At 29.1% G+C, this 21,444-nt stretch overlaps 1 protein-coding gene across 1 annotated transcript in view; it reads right to left on the bottom strand.

Moving 5' to 3' along the window:
* geko overlaps positions 1–15,184 on the bottom strand; it is a 73,440-nt gene extending 58,256 nt beyond the window's left edge. The window contains exon 1 of the mRNA XM_014431879.3: positions 14,994–15,184. Within this exon, the coding sequence (XP_014287365.1) occupies positions 14,994–15,138 (145 nt within the window). The 5' untranslated portion in view covers positions 15,139–15,184. The remainder of the gene's footprint in view (positions 1–14,993) is intronic.
* Positions 15,185–21,444: the final 6,260 nt, after the last annotated feature.

The raw sequence follows: 21,444 nt of genomic DNA, 5'->3' as shown, positions 1-21,444 counted from the left end.
AAGTTAAAACAGGGTCTTAAATATTTCTGTTCAGGATCAGAACTCTCATTTTCATGGTGACGTAACGAGGCGTTAAGCTCTTTTTTGTTACGTAAATTCAAATTATACGTTTTCTGGCAATTCATCGTCTAATATTAGTTTTGCGGTAATAATTCATCTATCAAGGTTATTTTTCAAGGATTTTCCACTACTGATAGAGCGTAATGATGATGATTTTTTTAATGAAAAAGAATGTTAAAATAATTGAAATTAATCATAATAATTAAAATAATTAAGATTATTGGAAGAAAATAGTTGACCGTATGAAGAAGATTGTAGGAAGATAGTGCGGGTGGCGGTCAGTAAAGGTATCAAAATAGTAAATGAAAACTATTTATTCATACTATAAACTACTATTTTGATATCTTTATTGACCACCACTCAGAATATCTTCGTCAAATTTGCTTCATACGGTCAATTATCTTCTTCCAATAATCTTAATAAATCCCGATAAAACTAAGCTGCACAAATTTTTAAAATCTAGTTTCAATTAACAGAAATGTGAGGACATTTCAATTTTCTCCCCTATAAAAGGCGGATATAAGCAGTGTATTGAAATGTTTACAAATATCAAGGAATGATACTAAAATTGTGTACAAAATAACAGAAAATTAAAAACAGATTTCTCTTTACACATATTATTATTTTAGTTAATATTTTATTACTTTTATGGTCCATTCAGGTTCTATTTAAATTAGGTGTGATATTTTTTTATGATTAAATGCTATTTATACAATGCGTAGTACTATTTACTATTTACCCCCAATATATATACACATTATACAATTATGAAAGATTTCCATAAGCATTAAAGTTACCATAGTTTATCTCATTTTGAATACGTTTCCAAATTGAAATGAAACGAAATAAAAAATAGTTTATCATCCTGGGACTTGGTCCCTTCAGATTGATAAGAAAGGTAATTTTAATTTTATAATAACACTTATTAGCAAAAAAAACAGTGTGGCCACTCTTAATTGTAACTTATTTTCAGAGAGAGAAAAAAAAATAAATTAATTAAAAAACTAACTCAATAAATAAAAAACAAAACAAAAAAGGTAATTACAAAATATCTGTACTATTATAATAATGGATTAGATTGGTGAAGTAAAAGGTAGTTAAATAGAAGGGTTTTAAACGAGGGAAGGGTTGGTACATAACGTATGTTAGAGGGAATGGAGTTCCAGAGATATGCAGCTCGGGTAAAAAACAATTTATTAAACGCAGCATTTCGGTGAGGTATGTCAGATAAACAGGACCTGATAGTACGGGATTAGAATGAGAATTTGAATTGTGGGTTTTCTTTTTTGGATTATTCTCTTTTGGGGTTTGTGGGTTGAATCAGATATTGGTACTGTCCACCTTAAATTATATTAACTGAGAATTCGGGTCCAGCTCTTCAGATTGAATTAATAATCAAAAAAATCGTTTTTAAATATAAAAGTATCGTTTTTCATAATTCCATTCATTCGTCGGTTTTTCTGGACAAATTATTTTGTTTCTACTCATGATTATTTCCAATTGTCATAATTACAACTTTTACAATTATTCATGTTAATATAAATTATTTTAAAATTACTAAATGATAATTTAGTATACTATTCATAATAAAATACATAGAAGAATTCAAGCTGAATACTGCCTTAAATATTAATTTAAGCTTGTTGCTGACGTAATAAAACATATCGCAAACAATACATTACAATAACAAAAAGATTAATTGCTTGATTTCACTTCTTCAAATAGACAGTATTACATTAAAAATTAAAGTTACTTTTCTGTCTTGCGTATTATAATTTCAGATGACCGCCCATTCGTTAAAGAGCACTATCTAATAAAATAATAATTACCAGATTTATGGGGAAAATATTGTATTTTTACATATACTGCTGTAAGACAGCTGTCTTCATTGTTTAGTCGAAATCAATTACATTTTTTTTTTTTTGGTTTGCGCAGAAAATAATTCGGTGTAACAGTGTTGAAACAATAAATAAAATAACATAACACATTAAGCCCTGCCTACAATCACTGCATGAAGAAATCATAGAAAAGGTCCTGATCTCAATGAGGAAAGGTCATGGCTCTGCGAGAAAGGAGACTCAAGCCTAACGATCGCCTTGGAGGAACATTATTCAGTAAATAAAATGAGATTGAATTTTCATTTATTTAAATTAGAATTGAGATTTACATGGAGAAAATTTTATCATTTTAAAGGTCTTTTATTTTTAGAGTCTAACTGAATAAATAAATGAAAAAAATGGTACCAAGTGTTTATCTAAAAACAAATACGTCTTTAAGCCTGTGTTATCCACTAAATTATGACAAAAATGAAAATTATCGTCCAACTTCCGTTGTATTTTGTTAGTCTTACAAAATTAAAAATCCATTAAAATTCACTACTAATCTGTATCGTTCTTTGTATCGATTAAAACTGTATATTAAAAATGAGAATTTCAAATCTCCCACCCCCTTTATATACCATATCTGAGAGTGTTTAGATCTCCACTTTTTACGTATTTTTTTTCTTCTGAGCTTTATGGGTGCATGGTGTTAATGTCTTTAATGGTCTTTTTCTGCATTGTTAATGCATTTGAAAAGGAGGCTGTGGAAATTTGATCTTTTGGAAAGGAGTAGCCTGTATTTTGTGTCAGTCTGATGGTTACGGTGCTAACCAGTTTTTGGTTTCAAATAATTTTAATTACTTATACTCAGTTGAGGATGAGTCTCCTTGTGCGTATCTGCCACCTTTGTGGCCGTCCTCTCGGTGTCAGTGTCCTAAATAATGTGTTCATAAAGTACTGAAGTCTGTCAAAAAAATTTATTTCCTTCCTCGATATAAATTCTGTCACAGTCTGTAGTTCAAATTTGGTATGTATGTGGTTCATCTTGCTCTTTGAAGTGGGGTATGTCTCAGTATATCGCTGTAAAACTGTTGGAGCCTCTTGGCCGTGGATGGTGCTTGTTGGTGAATTGAATAAAATTGAAGACCTTCTAAATAAAAATAAAATAGAGCCTTATTAAATGGCAGAATAGTAATCTAATTCAGTCGAACTTGAACACTAAAACTAATTAACTAATAATAACACTAACAACTTAAACTATAAGTTTTTTTTTTATGGATATGCATTAATAAACGATTAACAGCTCTTTTATAATGGCGCATTACAAAAATAGATAGCTAGTTAAACAAACTTCCTTTTTTATGACCTTAGGAGCTTTTTATGGTCATTTTATACAGTTCATAGATTACATAAACTAGCAGAATGAAATTGTTTTATCTTTTTCCTACCAACTCAATTTTTCATAGCTCCTTAGCCAACAAATAAGATTCTGTGAGTTGGTTATTAATACTAGCATGGCGGCCCAGTAAATTGAAGTAGGTTCAATCTCTTTTACTAAAACGATAGTCGGACACGTTTAAAAACATTGTCTACAGTTCTCCAAAAATAAGGCAGAAATGGCGTTTTATTGGAATTCTACAGTTTTTGGATTGACGTAACTAAGTTCAATTCTTAGCGCCTGGTCACAACAGAGGGGAGGTTCACCCTTCACTGGATGGAAACCGTGGGGATTTTCTGCTTGGCCGATGGAGTGGAGAAATGCCCTTTCTATTTTATACCATACCATTATTATTTTGCAGTAGAACACTAAAAATTGCAAGTATGAACTGCAACGAATCAGTAATAATTAAGTAAACGAATAAGTAACTATGATTATTTAAATTTCTTCGAAATCTAATTTAAAGTTTTATAATTGAGCAAACTATTCGTAATTTAAACTGATCATCCCTAGTGTTTTTTCCCAATAATTTTGCAGTAGATCTCCAATCGGAAACCTCAGAGACAGGAATTCAATCCTCAGGGTTTATCCTTATTCGCCTATTTTCCTGAGGTAAATTGATTTGGCTTCTCGTAGCGGCAACCAATTCAATACGTCATCTGCTTTCGCCATCTTCACCTTTTATTCATTTAAAACCCCTCCATGACCTCCTTCCTTCTTGGCCATTCCAGTGCGGTTCTCTCTGAAGCACTGGCTTTGTGAGCAGGGCATACGGGGCATATCTATTTTCTTTTCGATCCTCTTCAATCCCCTAAGCTGCTACCTATTTATTAAACAATTGTATTTTTTTAAATCACAAGTACACACCTAAAAAGTACGAAAATGTGTTGTTTTTGGTGGTAGAATCAAGGAAAGCCTTTCAATACTGATTCTTTTCTCGATATGGGTTACATGACGGTTCTAACACTTTCCTGTGTATCATATTAGTTTTTATGGAGCTCGAATCTATGCCCGGATATTAACTTTTATGCTTTATGCATAAACCTTCTATGCGAGGTACTAAATGGCTAACTGCGAACAGAAGGTTTTTTTTTTTTTAAATAGATTAAGATATATCTGTTGTACCAAATCCATTAATTGTTTATATAAATTAGTTTACCGTATAATTTAAAATATTATGAAGATGGTCAGGGTTGCGGTCAGAAAGAACAAAATATTTTTCAACTATTTATTATCCGACGTTTTGTTCCACTTTGTCGAGCTTCATCAGGGCTGTTCAAGATGATAACTAAATAGACTTTGACTATTTTGTTCTTTTTGACCGCAATCCTGACCATCTTCATATATTAATTATTTAATTTTATTTTAAATAATTGAACATTTTTTGTCTAGTTTTTATTATCCCCTTCTTTAATATGAAAAAGTTTTCTTCTTCGCTATACTTGTTGATTATTATGGTTATGATACTAATTCAACATCAGTTCCTTTTTCTCTTAGCTTCTTTGGTTTGGCTGAAGGCTTCTTCTTCTCATATTTGAACAATAGGAGCTTGAAGCTTTATTTTATTACTTTTTTAACGTGTTCTACTATTGGGCATTTTGCCATGTTAGTGCAATATGCTAGATCTCCTTTACTAAGTTTATTAGAAGTTCTGCCACAACTGCGTTTATCGGTTTAAGGACGCCAAGGTCGACGAAAGTCTTAACAACCGAATAAATTTATTTTACAAAATGTTAAATGCAAAGTAAATATATGTAGGCACGCAGTAACTAAAACGTGTCAGAGAAACAGGAATATCTTAAAATGTATCAACTATACAGGACTAAAAAAAGCATTTAAGATATAAAAAAAAGTAATATAACAATAATAATAGAATGATTAATTTGAGAAAAGTAAAAAATGAAAGCCTAGGTTACTGGTTATAGATGATTATAAAAATTATCTTTTAATTGTATTGGCATCTGCACAAAATCATGTAAAATATAAAGTATAAAATAGAATATGTATTAATAAGGTCTTTTATAAGCGACTTTTAATTAAGTTAATGAGAAAAAAAAATTATTTGTATGAATCTTTTATATGAAATAATTTTATGAATTTGGATCCGTCCAACGTAAGTAAATCCATTTTTCACTAACAAAAAATAAACTAAAAATTGATAATAAATCTGTAATTAAATAACTTAAAATCAAATTGTACATTGAAATAATCATACTATAATTTCTTTATCCTCCAAAATTATAATTACTCGGACATTTCATGATTACTTTGAAGAAATATTGTATTACTCGACCGCTTCGTTACTGTGATTGCATCTAAATGTTTACTTATAAATATATTACTTCTTTCTGTATTTTAATTCTAGAAGAAGCCATATTATTTCAACGTTGGTTTATCTGAGATGCATTCCGTACGATCAATAAATCGATAGGTACATTATGCACTTCTCAGAACTAGTGAGTTGGTTTGATCTGTTGTCGGGATTCCCGGCCTGCCTTCATGTGGTCAAGGATAACGAGAGGTCCAAGATTTCCGCTTATTCCTGTCCTAAATTAATCCAGAATTCATGAGAAGAAATCTCTTGTAAAATAACTTCGTTTATCTAAAATATTCTTGAAGTTTCCCTGGAATACAACAAAACCAAGAACCAACAGCAGCATTACGTAACAAATTATCACATCATACTAACGACTCCGTAATTTCTTCCCTTTTGTTAACTAGTAACGTATCAGTTGATCATATTTTTGTGAAAAAGTGTTAGATTACGCAGATTAGAAACTTAGCTAATTTGAATTAAAGAGCCTCTTATTTCTTCTACGACAAAACATGTTGACACATTCCTACTCAGTCACGATTGTTAAATTATGCTTTGAATACTAAATGTTTTCCTACACCTCGTGATAAACAAGTTATCTCATTTATTTCAACAAAAGTATATGGGGTACACAAATTTATTTCATCATTTATAGTTGATATTAATCCTCAATCCTGAAGTTATTTTTATTTCTTTCATTTTGAAAATAAAATACAAATATCCAAATACCTAATAGTCCATTTTAATCCTTCTTTTTGCTTATTAAAATATCAAGATAGGTCTTAATAGCATATATTTTATTATTTAGCCAACTTTATTGTTATGTAGGAAAAAAATCTGGACTCAAAACCATGTATTATTTTTATTATAGTTCCCAACGTTTCAGTATACCCATGAAAGAGGACTAATAATTGTAAAAGAAGTGCAAAATATTATTACTTTTATATATTTATCTTTTTTAAATAAATAATAGTGTTACAATAAAAGATAGATTAAATGAAAAATAAAGTTAAATAAGAAACTAGTCATCCTTTCCTCAATCAAGACATCATTATATATCTTCTTCCAATATAAATAACAAACTATTTGTATTACTTATTTTATTTATCTTTGATTTCACTCCTATTATGTATTCAATTCCAATTTTTTTAAAACATATATGTTCTGTTATCTTTTTTTTATTTCTGTTTTAATTATTAGCCCTCATAACAACCCATAGGACTTAGCTGAAAAATTGTCACATTTAATAAAAACAATAAAACTAAACTTGAGTTCAGAATATTTTCTTCATAATATACAGTAAAGTTTAAATAAATTCAATATATTTATTACTAAATGCCGATACATTTTTTTATTGAATATATATGAAAAATGGAAAAATTCTTATTTAAAAATTCAATTACAATCAAATAAGGATTTGTTTTCATTGTTTAGGGTCTATTAACTAAACTTAAGTCCCCTCTTACTTTATTTGAACTTGAGATATATTTTTAAATATTAATTTCTATACCGCTTACAACGACATTTAGAGTCCTGGGTTCATTACATGATAAGAACCAGGTCCTGAACGATGATTGTGCAAGAAAGTGATTCGGTCAGTATCATGCTCTAACGCCTGGTTTTCTCCAAATTAAGGATGGCCAGTTTTTTTATTACAGAAGTGAATAACAGAATGAATAATTATGTGCCACAAATTATTACTCGAATATAAATTAAACTCGATATACAATCTATAATTTTGTATCTGCGATTACAGATAATTTGAATTGATAATAAATATATTTTGGGACAAACATTTGAATTTTCAATATAACTAGTTCAAAACGTTACCATGAGAGACTCACTCTAAAAAAAATATAGCTTAATAACAAATATAATTAAAGATGACAAAATTAACATTGTATTATATGTTAATATAAATATTTAACTAATTATATTTTAACGTCTTAAATTTTGCGTGACACCTTAAAAAATTTGTTTTTACAAAAATACTTGTGATGAAATTTCCTCCGATTTTAGAGAGTTAAAATATTTAAATAAAATATTCAGATTTAAGTTCTTAATAATTAAATAGTTTTTGTACATTTATTCAAACCTATTAAAAAAAAATTATACTACCTGATATTAGAAAATGGTTGTTTTGATTCAGGTTTTGACCTAAAACGAATAATTTAGCAAAAATATCTTATCATATTATCATATCATATTCCTAACTCTTAGAAGACTGCAGGCCAATAGGCCAAATGCAGCTCTCTCCCATTCACTACTTTAGGCGAAGGTTGGTACCCTGCGGAATGTATTTAAAAATTAGGTTACTTAAATTTTGACTCAATGATAATGTGCTTTTCAGCAGGTACTCGAATATAACTGAAAAATAATAGCTAAAATAGTTCTAAAATGAATCCTCACATAAATATGCGTTGCCAGAATATCCCACAACCCGTTGGCAACCGATGACATAAGTAATAAATTAATTTCATGCTTAAATACAAAAATTATATTACTGCGAAAATAAAATTAAGTATAAATTGTTTATACCACTTTCTGTTAGTATGTTAGATATCTAATGATCAATATTTCAAAACCGTTTGGATAGTACAGACTCTTTTAGATTTTTCAGTAAAGTTAAACCGACAGGATAATTAGTTGATATAGATGTTTTGTTAAAATATTAGCTGAATTAAAATTGTCCTAAAGTATTTTACGTATTTGATATTTTGTAATTTTCGAGTTTTCAACATCAGACAAGAAGCTTTATCTTGGAATTCATACTATCATGAATTGCTATCTTTATTGAGGATCATTAAACAATAATTTTCAACTCGTATTTTGAATTATTGATCTGGTAGCAATGATCTACAAAGAAGTAATATATGAAACAAAAAAAAAACTTTTCAGTTGTTATTAGTTTTTAAAAAATTTGAGATATATTTATGAGCAATGTAGTTCCTTTAAAATAAATAATTAAAGCAATGATTGTATTCCAATGAGGTTGAAGGTTAATTATTCTCGAAGAAATATAATCAAGAAGACCTTGCACGTTTCGTGAACTGGTAAACCATTCAATGATAATGACCTGGTAGTTCTGGACTACGGAAGTGTTATAATGCTTACTAGGCAGTTCTGTTTATCTTCACAGCCAGGAACTGCTTACCGACCGCTCTAGCTATCTGCTGAGATAAAGGGGTAATAATTGCCAAGCGCGTTGAAGATAAAAATTATCGAACTTTTTGGTCAGGCCTAAGAACTGGCTGTGAATACACTATAATCCCCCCCATAAACCCTGCTTAACTAGCTCTCTGGATTAACTGGTGGTTGAAAGAAATAAAACTACTGAGAAAATAAAAAAAACTAGCTGTCAATTTGACTACTACTAAAAACTTCAAGATCATTTGCACAACTAAATTAAATCATGCGCTAAACAAATTTAATATTGCATAATTTAGCATTGCATTATAATTTTTATTTAATTTGTGGGTTAAATTAATACCTGAGATTTTTCTATTATACGCCAAGGATTAACCGGCTTTCTTGCTTTTCCAGTAATTTTTTTCAATAATTACCGGCGGAATAATGTTTCGTTTTGTATCAGAATATGAGTTTAAAAAAATCCAAAAATCATATAAAAACCTATATTTAAATTCTATAAGGTTTTCATTTTTAATTCTATTTGTTCCTTGCTCAATTTTTTTTTAATATTAAATTTAGAATTTTAAAATAAAATGAAAAAAATACATAAATAATCATCAATAATCAATTTGAGCTTTTCCCCTTATCAAAAGATTCACATAAACTTGCAAAAATATATATAAACCATTAAATAACCATATAATTTAAAATATATTTGAAACCTGTATTTACTATGTTTTTGACACCCGTTATTTTCCAGCAATTTATCATCAGACCATTAAAAAAGAACGAAACTAAAAGATAGAACACTGAAGTATATTCCTTAAAATTAGAACATGTACAACTATAATGTGAGAATTGATATTTCCAAAACTAGCTTTTGACTATTATCAACCAAATTTATAAATTCCAGACTTTTAAACATTTTATACGTTGCAATAAACCTAGTCCATTTTTTTTTTATTTATATGTTTCGGCACTAGAAGAGAAGAATTTCTTCCAAGAACAGCTTAATCATATGTTATTTAAACGTTAAAAAAACAAAAAACAATCTTATTTCTTTATAATTTGGTACCAAAACTATTAATTAAATATATATAAAAAAAAAAAATAAAATTGACTAGTTTTTTCAATGCCTCATTTTATGTTTCTACATTCATCATATTTTATTTTCTTATTTATTGTGTTTCATTAGCAAGTTTTTTTTCCCCTTCACTTTTTTTTGATACGATAAATTTTACCTATTATTAGATTTTTTTTTTTTTAAGAACAAATCAACCTTCAGAAAGGTTTTTTTTATTATATATTTATTGTAATTTACAACTGTTCAAAATAATACAACAGGTAAATATGTAGTATGTTTCATATACACTTGAAAATCTTGGGAAAGAACCACCCATTGGTGGTACTTCAAACATTAATTTAAACTAGAAGGTCCCGTGGCCATCTTCTTTTCAGACGCCTCGGAGGATTATCAGGGATTGTTAAGGATGAAAGATTAAGAATTAATGGGTTAGGATGGTTAAGGAGTTTGGAATAAAAAGACGCTAAAATACTTGAAAATAAAATAAAGTAGAAAAAAAAAATTCTTAAGGTAAAGTTGAGGCGAATGGAGCGATTTTATCATTCCTAAAGTCATTAAGATAATGAATAATTTTACTGAATCGACTGTTGCTTCGCCTAAACTTACACTTGAAACCGGAGGATTAATTTTAGTACACTATTAAATAATTATTTTAAATTTAAATTCTATGTCTTTTAATTTTCATAATTATATTTTAAATGAATACTAGTTCTACTGTTGCAAGAATTGGCTAAGTTAAAACGAGTTCAAGATTAAACACTCTATATATCTGAAGGTCTGTTGCGTACTTTTGCTCTTAAGTGTCCCTAGTTTTGATAACCTTAATTGAAATGTTTATTTTCAAGTTTTAAATTTTAATTGTAATGCCTATTCCTTTCAAAATTTAAACCAGTAAATGAGACTTATAGAGAAAAATATTGTTTGTATGTTATTTTTTTATTTTTAATATTGACGTAAGATAAAAAAAAATCCTCATGAATTAATAATAAATACTGAGAGCTGATTTTAAAATAAGATAGATTATTTATTTTTTCTCTATTACCTCAAAAATGGACAACTTTAAATAAAAATAAATTCAATATTTTTTCTTAAAATGAAATTACGTCTCCGGACCTTACAGAATGTTTTGTAGCTTAACAGAAGCTAAGATGAATAAAACACTAAATATGTTAAAAACAAGAAATTTTAAGCATAGAACTACTACTTTTGTTTTTTCAAACTTGCTAAATTTAAAGTTTATGTTCAAAAAAATTAAAGTTTCTTTAAACAAAATATTTGATGGTTTGTTTTACATTGAATTTCAGATTGGTTTCTATCGCTTTATGACATTTTTTTTTATCAAATAACATGGTGTGACTCAAGGTCTCGTTGATCTTGAGAATTTGAGACGGAAATTTAAATGGTCCCACCGAACAGTTGTCAGATCGATAAAAGGTCAACCATGTCATACCTTCCTGCTTCCTATATCGGAAATGAAATGTATACTAGTGTTGTTTTTTGTTTTTTTAAGGAATTCTTTATTTGATTGAAAAAATAAAGTTTAATAATAAAGGTTAGAGTACTACCAATGGGTAGTACACGCCTGTAACACTCTATTCAAACTAAGATCAAATTTACTGAATGTATTATATAATATACAGTTTTAAATTTCAACAAAGATATTTAAAAAAATGGTATGCATTATTCTTGCTAATGTTTGTATTTTCTTCATTGTAGCCATTTTAAGGGGAAAAGACTCCCTTAAAACTTCTTTAATTTTTTTTAAAGGTTTTAATTTGACTAAATGATTTATGATAATTGGTTTTTAAAGATTGTTAACAGTAATTACTGTATATTTGAGGGATTGGATTTGAAAATGGACAATTTGAGGTCGAAAACGTAATAAATAAAGTTAGTATGAAATTTAAGGGTGTTTTTCCTCTGAAACTGCTACATTTACAAATAATTATGTGAAAATCAAGCATTTTTTAATATCTTAGTACGTTTTTTTATTTTAATATTACCAAGATACCTTTTTTTTTTTTTACTTGTATATTAGTAAATTTTTTTTTTTAATAGTGGTATATCCTGAAACTATATTTTGGTATTCGATTATTTTATTGACAGCTTTCTCTATTTGAAAAATCTATATACTAACTTTTAGTTATTTAATATAACTATCTAATTAGTGGCTCTCAAATTATATTTAATACTTGGTAAATTTTTGATTAAAATAATTAATGATCTACTAGCATTATCTTAATTATTACGCGTCTGAATAATTATGTTTCATCCATTTTTTTTCCGAGCCCCATGGATGCGTGGGGTTGAGGTCAAGATGGACAAAAAACGGGTTGAGAGGAAGCTCTTTTACTGCATTGGGAATGCATTTGAAGAGGGGGCTGAGGAAATTAGATATTTTGGATAAGAGAGTGTTGTGTGTTGTGTCTGATGGTATTGGGGCACACCAGTTATCCAGTTGACGTTAAGCATTCCTTTGCATGAGCGAGAGAAGAGCAAGTAAATCGGGAATCAAATTAAAGAGTTAGCTTCTCTTAAAGAATCGTTCTCTCGAGTGATTCACTCAGAAGACTCGCAATTCCCTTGAAGTAGGTCAAATCTCTGTTAAGGAAACTTGGGATGCCCCATTTTGTTAAGTACCACTAGATACTAAGTTGTATGATTTTTATTTTAAGTCAATTATATAAATATATGTATGTATCTAGTTTGATTACTTTATTACATTAAAAGCACTGCTGAAGACGAGAACAGCATATAAATGAATGTCCTAGGCCTTTAAGGAAAAGTGTAAGAATTCTGTGAGTGTAAGTAAACGGGTATTTTGATTTATAATTGAAGATAGATGTTGTCCTAATTAAGAATTCATATTTTTATTTTACATAATTGAAAGGATTGAAAACGATTGTCGAGTATCATTGTTGTTTTATATTTATATTTATTTATCAAAATGTATTTTCAAAATTAATTTTTTATTTTTAATTTAAGTCTAGTTTAATGTTTTTGTCTAGAAAACCAAAACTGTATGTATAAAAAGATTAAAGGATCAAGAATTGCTGAAGAGAACTAATTCACTCCAAGAATTGAATATTTAGGAATCGTTCCAGATACAACAATCGATCTTCCCATCCCTAATTAGTACTAATATTAATTAATTAATTACTTTAATACACAAATTTAAAAGTCAGCTAAATTTTTAATTAAAATTGCAATCTTGATGCTTAAATCTATAACTTCATTACTACTAATGTAGACAATTTATTTTTTTGTATTGTTTGGTGATTCCAGAATGGTTTTTTTTTCTAGATTATTATATATAATTTAGATTGTGCTCTTGGTTGTAAACAAATTACAAATCAGGAGACTGCTAGCAAACTCCAGAAAAGGATCAAGATCTCTCTGTTGAAACCACTCATTGCGAAACAAATCCTTCAAACGCGAAACATTATTGTTTACCAACACTCTATTGTTAATTTTTTTCTTTTATAATAATGCAAAACGAATATTGATGTAACTTAATAATTTCCATGGAAAATCTTTATAACTCTTATTTTCAAGGAAATGTGTAATCCTGATTATTATTTTGGGACATTTTATTTTATTTTGAATTCGGAAAATATACCAATTTTACCAATAAACATCCTTTATCAACAAAATGTTTTGATGAAAGGCAAATTTGAACAGCTCTGATGAAAAAATATAGTTATCAATTTTGTTTTGGGTATTCCAATTGGCATTAGAAGTAATAAACTTCTATTTTATTGTATAAAATATCTATCAAATTAACTGACGAAACTTTATAGATTCCACCAATAATAGCATAAAGAAAATTAATTTACATATTTAACGAGTTATGAATAGAAAATTATACAATTCATGAGAATGAATTATCTTTAAACATTTATAAGCACAGGTAATATCTTCACGTTAATTTATTTATTCCCTATCTTTCCTTCTATGAGATCCTCTGCCATATGATATTCAATTTTCTTGTTAAAGATATATTAAGAAAATACAACATGGGACAAGTAATCAGTAACTAGAAATTATCTCATTTAAAAAAAATAAATGCTGATTTGCTTTTGTAATGGCACTTCTGACAAAGAAATTTTTTTTTTTAATTTTGTTTTTGACGTATTCCGTAGAATGTATAGTATACTGGAATTAATTTGTGGAAGTCCCACTAGTTCTGGGAAAGTCTTTAGACACAGCAAATAATAGATCGACCACAGTAAATCATATAGTCCCAGTCTACGATACTATGTTTGGAATACGTCTGATTCACAATGAAATCAAAAAAGATGTGCCACTATTTCTGAAAACCAGTGATATATTTAAATTATATTGTACATATGATACTAAAATTGATGTTCCTTATCTACTAATAGGTTTCTTATTTCTCTAAATGTAAAAAAAAAAAGTTTTTGGAAATTTTCTAAAATTCTAAAATGAATCCTCTAAACCATGAATACCACATACCTTTGATCCAACCAATATGTAAACACATATGTATTCAGTATTGAAATCATATTTTAATTCTTCTATAAAAAAATGTTAATGAAAATAATTCCTATGTATTTGGCAGAAATGTATTGCTATGCTCTACTAGAAATTATATATATTTGCTAATTTTGTTGAGCAAATTTCAGCTTAAGATAGCTTAAGAAGACTACGACGGTACAGGTTCTTGCATTTACCTTAATGATCAGGGTAGCAAAAGTAACTAAGGCCTTATGTTCTGAATAGGCCTTGTGCAGCGATGCATATGGCTCCACTGTTCTGCTATCCTGATACAGTTGGGTTTTAATGAACAAAGTGAGCTGTCATATTCTGCATTGCTCTCTCAATATAATTAATTCATGACAAAAGAGAGCTCATTTTATCTTAGCCTCTATCTATGATATATTAAATTCATGGACAATGTTTAATACCGAACATCATCAGTAAACCATTTTTAGCGGAATTTTATTTGCAGAAAATTTAATCTTATTCAGTGCTCTAAATACGATCATTAAAATCAGTATTACGTTAAAATGTAAAAATCCTGCTTCTTATACAGTTGACGATTCTCCTTACCTCTCTGGAACACTGACCTTCCCTCGGATACGTCACAATAACAACACTATAAACACTAAGAAGAGCACTACTCACGGGGGATGGAGTTGGCGTGGTGTCCTAACTCCTTGGTCTCCACACTGCTGCCGGTCATCCTCATCGCCAGAGAGGCCAAGTCGCCGATCAAGAAGAGTGCTAGGGCTACTAGAAGCACGGCCCTGGCCACGGCAATCGCTTGCATCCTTCGCGGCTCGCTGACAGTCAGTGAAAGCTCTGCCCGTCTCCCCACCTGCCGCTCCTCCGCCCCACCAGACTTCTTAATCCTCAGCCTTCCTTCTTGTATTTACATTTCCTCTGCTGTCACCGGGTCACTTCTTCCGGTCTGGCGCTTCCTTCTACTTCCGTTTATGCAGCAACGGTCACTACCCGTGGGAAAGAGCACCTATTATGTGTGTAGAAAATAAGATAGACCTCACGTAACACCAGCCGTCTTTGACTTTCTTATCTTATCAGTTTCTAAAATGAGTATGAAAGTTGGTAGTTGAGAAATAATATAATTTTTGCTACAGGTACTTTTGTTTGTACATCACAGATGATGTTGGAATGAGAAGGATGTCTTATAACTATTACATTCTCCTACACTAGACGAGGTTTAATGTTTAAATCAAACAAAAATTTAAAAAATAATTTAATTATAAAAAAAACACGAAATAATTCCTTAAATAAAATCTTAGGTTGTTAGTGAAGTTACACTCAGTCGTAAAACATGGTATCTGACTTATTTTTTGTTATAAATGTTTTTCTTTCATAATATATACAATTTTAGCATACACTCTTATACAATATATTTTCTTGTAAATTATTACATTACAACTAAGTTTTACATACATTTTTATTTAGAATTTTTTTTTTTCGGCCAAGACCCCCTCCATTGGAGCCCTATACTGCCTAACCTTGGCTGGGGGTCAAAGTTCTTCATTTTGTGGGACCGCCACTCAATGAAATTATTAGAATTATTTATTGATAAATATTACAATGTGCCACAACATTGTTGGGCAATAAATAATAGTGATAACTCATTACATTCATACTAAAATAAAATAACATAAGAATAACAACAAATAAATGAATGAAAAAAATACATAGAAAATAAATAAAATATCTCTCTAAATATATACAAACAGAAGGATAAAGAAAGAATTGAACTATGTACAAGAAATAATAAATAAATAAATAAATAAAATAATGTCCAGTCACATTTACACACTTATTTATACAATTATTTACACTATCGACGTGAGGATCCCTGAACCCACTCTATCCCCCACTTATGAGGTAGAGCAAAGCTCTTTGAGATCCCAGCGCATCACTCTCACCGCGTCACATAAATTAAAGAAAAAAATCAAAACAGTTTAAAATAGAATTACAGCAATATTTAATTCCTTTATGTTTATATCTATTAGTTTTTTTTTTTAATTTTCTATTTCAGGTTAAAAGAGATTAGACAATATTGGAAGAGAGTATGAATCAATTTGTATACACGATCATGTACGGATTCTATATTTAGTTCTGAGTGCATGTTAGTTATTCGATGGTTATTAACAGTTCTGAGGCATTTGTTTTGAAATACCACTTTTTTTTTTTTTTTCATGTTGGTTTAGTTAGTGAAGCTCCGTATGAGACTGGCATATGTACAGATGGATGGGACGAAATGTACCACCATCATTCATTAACAATTTCAGTTACACCTTACCAATATGTTTAAACAGATATGCGGTAACATTTCTTTGTTTAGGAGGCATCGGGATCATTTGATTGTCATTTTTAAAAATTTAATTATTTTTATTTTAACTTTTCTAGTTTTTCGGATATTAGCATTTTATATTTGAACCGATTCGAACCCTATGTGAATGTGGCTGGTTGTGTTCTTATGTGATTGGGAGTCCACAAAGAAATTACATCAATAAATATCCTCTCTTTATTCTAATAGTAATAATGATTAAAATAAAATGTTTTCACTAGAAGTAATGAGACTATTAAATTTATTTTCATAGTAAATTTAAAGTTACGTAAGTTTACATATAACTCCCTAATTCTTGATATCACACACTAGTTCCTATATCTCTACAAATATATATAATCTCAAAAATTTAATGCAATTTATATTAAAGTCACGATTAATTATACAATCCGTGAAACTCACTTAATCTTAAATATTGTAGGTTTGTGCTGTATTTTCGTCATACAATTTTAATCTTTACCCGAGTTGATACCGTAATATTGCTTACGACACGCACTTCCCTACCTTAATAGAAAGTAGAATTCTACTCGCCTAATGTCCTTTGTAACGGGCGACAATGGCACGTTGTGATTTCCTGAAGGTCGGGGTGAGAGTGAATGTGCTGCCCAATTTTAGGCCGTGCACTTTCGCTATTTTTACAGACTGGTCACCTCTAACAAGTCTCCATGTCTTTCACAAACTAACACCCTCCGGTATTTTTAAGGTTCTTGGTGAATAATGTATTAAAATTTTAGATCTTTTTTTTTTTTTAATTTATTATCTTGGGATCCTATATGCGTAAACTGTATAGAAAATAATCATCAAAGAAAGGCACGAGATCATGATAGTGAGATCTGGTCAGAAGGAGAAGCAATGGAGATTTCTTTATATCAAGTCTCATCGTCCATCTTGGGAAATGGATATTTTGATTAAAAGTAAACATTTACGTATACTTTATAATCATGATTTGGTAAGATAAATTGAACATAAATGCCAAGACATCGGTTTCTCATAGGCTTAAGGGAATTTTTTTTTTTTCTTATTCTTCTGATAAAGACGAATTTGCTTTTGAAAAAAACTGCACACAAATCGGCCCCGTAATTCAACGTTTATTGTGAACAAAGATTTGATCATTCCATTATTTATATATATATGATGTGATAAGAAGGTAACTATGGTTACGTATTTGATAGCAACTAACTTCGCTATGTCATTGTTACTACTGCTCCGATTTTGTTGATTTTTTATTATTATTTAAGGCAATTTTACTATCTAATGTAGTTTCATGTAAAATATGAATAGTTTTTAAATACAAACCCTCCCAGTTTCTCAAAATATTGAAAAAATCGAGACCGACTGACCCATGAAAGTGTAGTAAAATATTTTCAGGAATGAAACGAAGTTGATATTCGTTTTCAGATATAAATTTTGTTGATGCGGCTGAAAGAGCAGACGTTCAGCTTTCCAACGGTTATATTAAAGTAGAAATCAGGAAAAATGAAGAGAAGTTATGAATGATTATATAGAAAATAGTTACCGGAGGAAAAAAAAAATGCTCCGAATAAATCGAGGCAAAAAATTTATAATTTTTAATTTCTTTGAATATTACATTTGGTACTTTGAGACGAAGCTAAAAACGAATATGATTTGCGTTTTGTAGAACAAAAATTTGCCGACCTACTTGCTATTACTTACTAACTGTGCCTTATAGTGCAAGAGCCCAAGAGGAGAAAAAAGGCAGTTATCTCACCTCAATTTTATATTTCTTTAATCAAAACTCTGTATAATTAATAGTCAAAATTGATGAGTCTGCCAAGTATAGGTTGGGGGAATAATAAATGGCGGCTGTTTCAAAGCGATAAAAAAAAACTAATTTTTCATTCGGAGCTCTATATCTTAAAAAGTAAAAACAGCACAAGAAAACTTAAGAACATTTAAAGAAGAGTAAATTTGCTAAAATGTGAGCCTAATAGAGTTATGTACGTTAAATAGTTTTCGAGATATAGCTTTTTAAAAAGCAACAAACAAACAACTTTTTTTTTTTATTTTATTTATTTATTGATAATTACAACTCTATAAAAAAATACAACCAGTAAATTTGATCATAATGACATAATGATATGATACAAGATATAGAGAAACTACCCAGTAGTAGAACTCTAAAAACAGTTTACAATATAAGGTCACGAGGCCATCTACTTTTCAGGCGCCTCGGAGGATTGTCAGGAATGGAAGAGGAAGCAAGGTTAGAAACGAGTGGGTTTGGGTGGTTAGGGAGTTTATTATGGAAGGAATAATATCGGGTTCGGGCTAGATCGGTTACATACAAACAACTGAAATGAAGTTTTTCATAAATCAAACTTATTGTCCGAACAACTATAAAGCAATTTATTTTAGCAAATATCATGAAAACTACTATTCCTGGGAAGGTAAAGGTCATAAAATTCTGGATAGCCCATTAAACTAGCTTTAATTTGAGTGGAAATAGACTTCTGTACGTCACGTAGTTTCTGAGATATAGATTTCTCAAAATAAATTAACTAACAAATAATCTTTCAGTAGATTTTTAAGAAATTTTGTTTTTTAAAAAGCTATATCTCGATAACTATTGGACGTAAATAGCTCTTTAAGGGCTAATATTTCAGCAAATTTACTCTTCTTTAAATAATGTTCTCTTAGACTTTCTAATGTTGTTGGTAGTTTTTAAGATATAGACCTCCGAATGAAAAATTGAGGTTTTTTTAAGGTTTTGAAACAGCCGCCATTTTTTATTCCCCCTACCTATACTTAGCAGACTCATCAATTTTGACTAGTAATTATACATATTTTTTATTGAAGTAATCGAAAATTGGGGTGAGATAACTGCCTTTTTTTCTTCCCCACTCTTGTACTATTACGCTTAATATTGTACGTTACTTTTTTTCTGCTTAGAAATCTTATCTTTAAACCTCCCGTCGGCGAAATGGGACATTTAAAAAAAAAAAACTGCACGAAAATGGTCCACTAATAAAAAAGTTTATTGTGGAAAATTGACCACTTCTAAATCTATATAGATATACATTTTTTTTAATATCTCAAGTTTGATATAAATACCAAGTAGGCAGCTAGAAATATATTATACATTAAAAAAAAATACGAAGTAAAGTTTATGGATTTTAAACATTCGGAGCCAGGAAGAGACAGCATATTATTGTTATAATCGGAAGCAACCTGAAGACGGAGGACTCCCAAACGTCGGTGTAGTGTAAATAATTTTGAAATAAAGAAATTTTTGAAAAGGAGAACAAATAAAAATCACTAAACATTCATATGATATAATTTGAACCTTTCCATGGTAGACAATTGGTGTATAAACGCAATATTCTTTTCAGCTATAACATAGCTAGGTAATTTTAGTGATATATGAATTGTAACAGACCTTGTGGAGAGATGGTAGAAATATTTCCGTAATTCTATTTATAAGACCTATAATTTTTTTAAAATAAATAATTTTTTTTCTGTTAAAGCTGCCAGCAGGTTCTCTGTTAAATAATAAATATCCATGTTTATAACGTATAAAATATTTTATTTTATTTGCCGCCATCAAAGCGGGATCATATTCCAATATACATATTTTAAAAACAATACGTAATAAAATTCTTTTTTATCTTCATCATCAACTAGATTATGAATTTACATACTTCTATAAATCGATTTAGTGCTGAGACAAGATTTACCAATATGGTGATTTAATAAAAAAAAATGAAAATATAGAAAAAAAATTGTGAGAAGAGTGTTGAGTGAGTCTTTTAAATGATCCACTTCTTTATCTAGTGCATTAAAATAATTCAGTTTTTCTAGGTCAGCATAACTCATTGCCTTAATAAAAATATAATTCATTAGACTCGCATCAAAGTAAAAAAAAAATTCCAAAAAATTCCCCCTCCTCCAAAAAATGCAATAAATTATACACACTTATGAAATATGATTGAAGGCTAGACTTAAAAGAACATTTCATTACTTACTGATAATAACGTTTATTGTTTTTCAATTGGATTTCTATTAAATTATCTATAGTCATGTCTTATAACTAAGTATTTTCATCCCTAGTCATATTTTGGAAATTGATTTTCTCAAATATTTATCACTGCCTTGATGACATTAAAAAATAACTATTTTTAGCAATCCTCAAAATTATCGATATAATTTTTAAGACCATCACATTAATAATTTTAAATATTAATATGTTCAAAACTAAAAATAACGTTGGTAATTCGTTAATGATTGTGCGAACCTGAAGTAAAAATTATCATTCAACCTTCATGGAATATTTTATTCTCATAGCTAATTATGCAATGATTAATTAGAAGCTATTAGTTAATAGCAATGCTGTAATAAGAAGTTGAAATTTAATTGGAAGAAAGCAAATGAAAATACACAACTTCGATGACAAAATATTTTTAAAAATTGACCACATAAGATCGCCTTGATTTGAGGAGGCAAAAGTAACAACTAAATTGTATAACATAACAATAACTATTTCTTAAATACAATTTTTTTTTTCTGTCCCTCAAGAATAAATTCAGGAACACAAACTATAACCGTCCCTGTAATGAACGACTTCTAACCTAAATTCTCTCTATTTTTTTTTTAATTTCTTTTGTTTATGTTTCTTGTAGCAGCAAGTCCTGGAGATAATTTCATCGATTTTAATAATGATTATTTTAATATTTTAGCTCGATATAAATAAGAATTATATATAAAAGCTATTTTATATATACAAGAAAA

Source organism: Halyomorpha halys, unplaced genomic scaffold (assembly GCF_000696795.3).
Source record: "Halyomorpha halys isolate HHAL.00 unplaced genomic scaffold, Hhal_1.1 Scaffold1012.1, whole genome shotgun sequence".
In the NCBI taxonomy this organism is placed as follows: Eukaryota; Metazoa; Arthropoda; class Insecta; order Hemiptera; family Pentatomidae; genus Halyomorpha; species Halyomorpha halys.
This window is presented reverse-complemented; position numbering and strand designations above follow the sequence as displayed.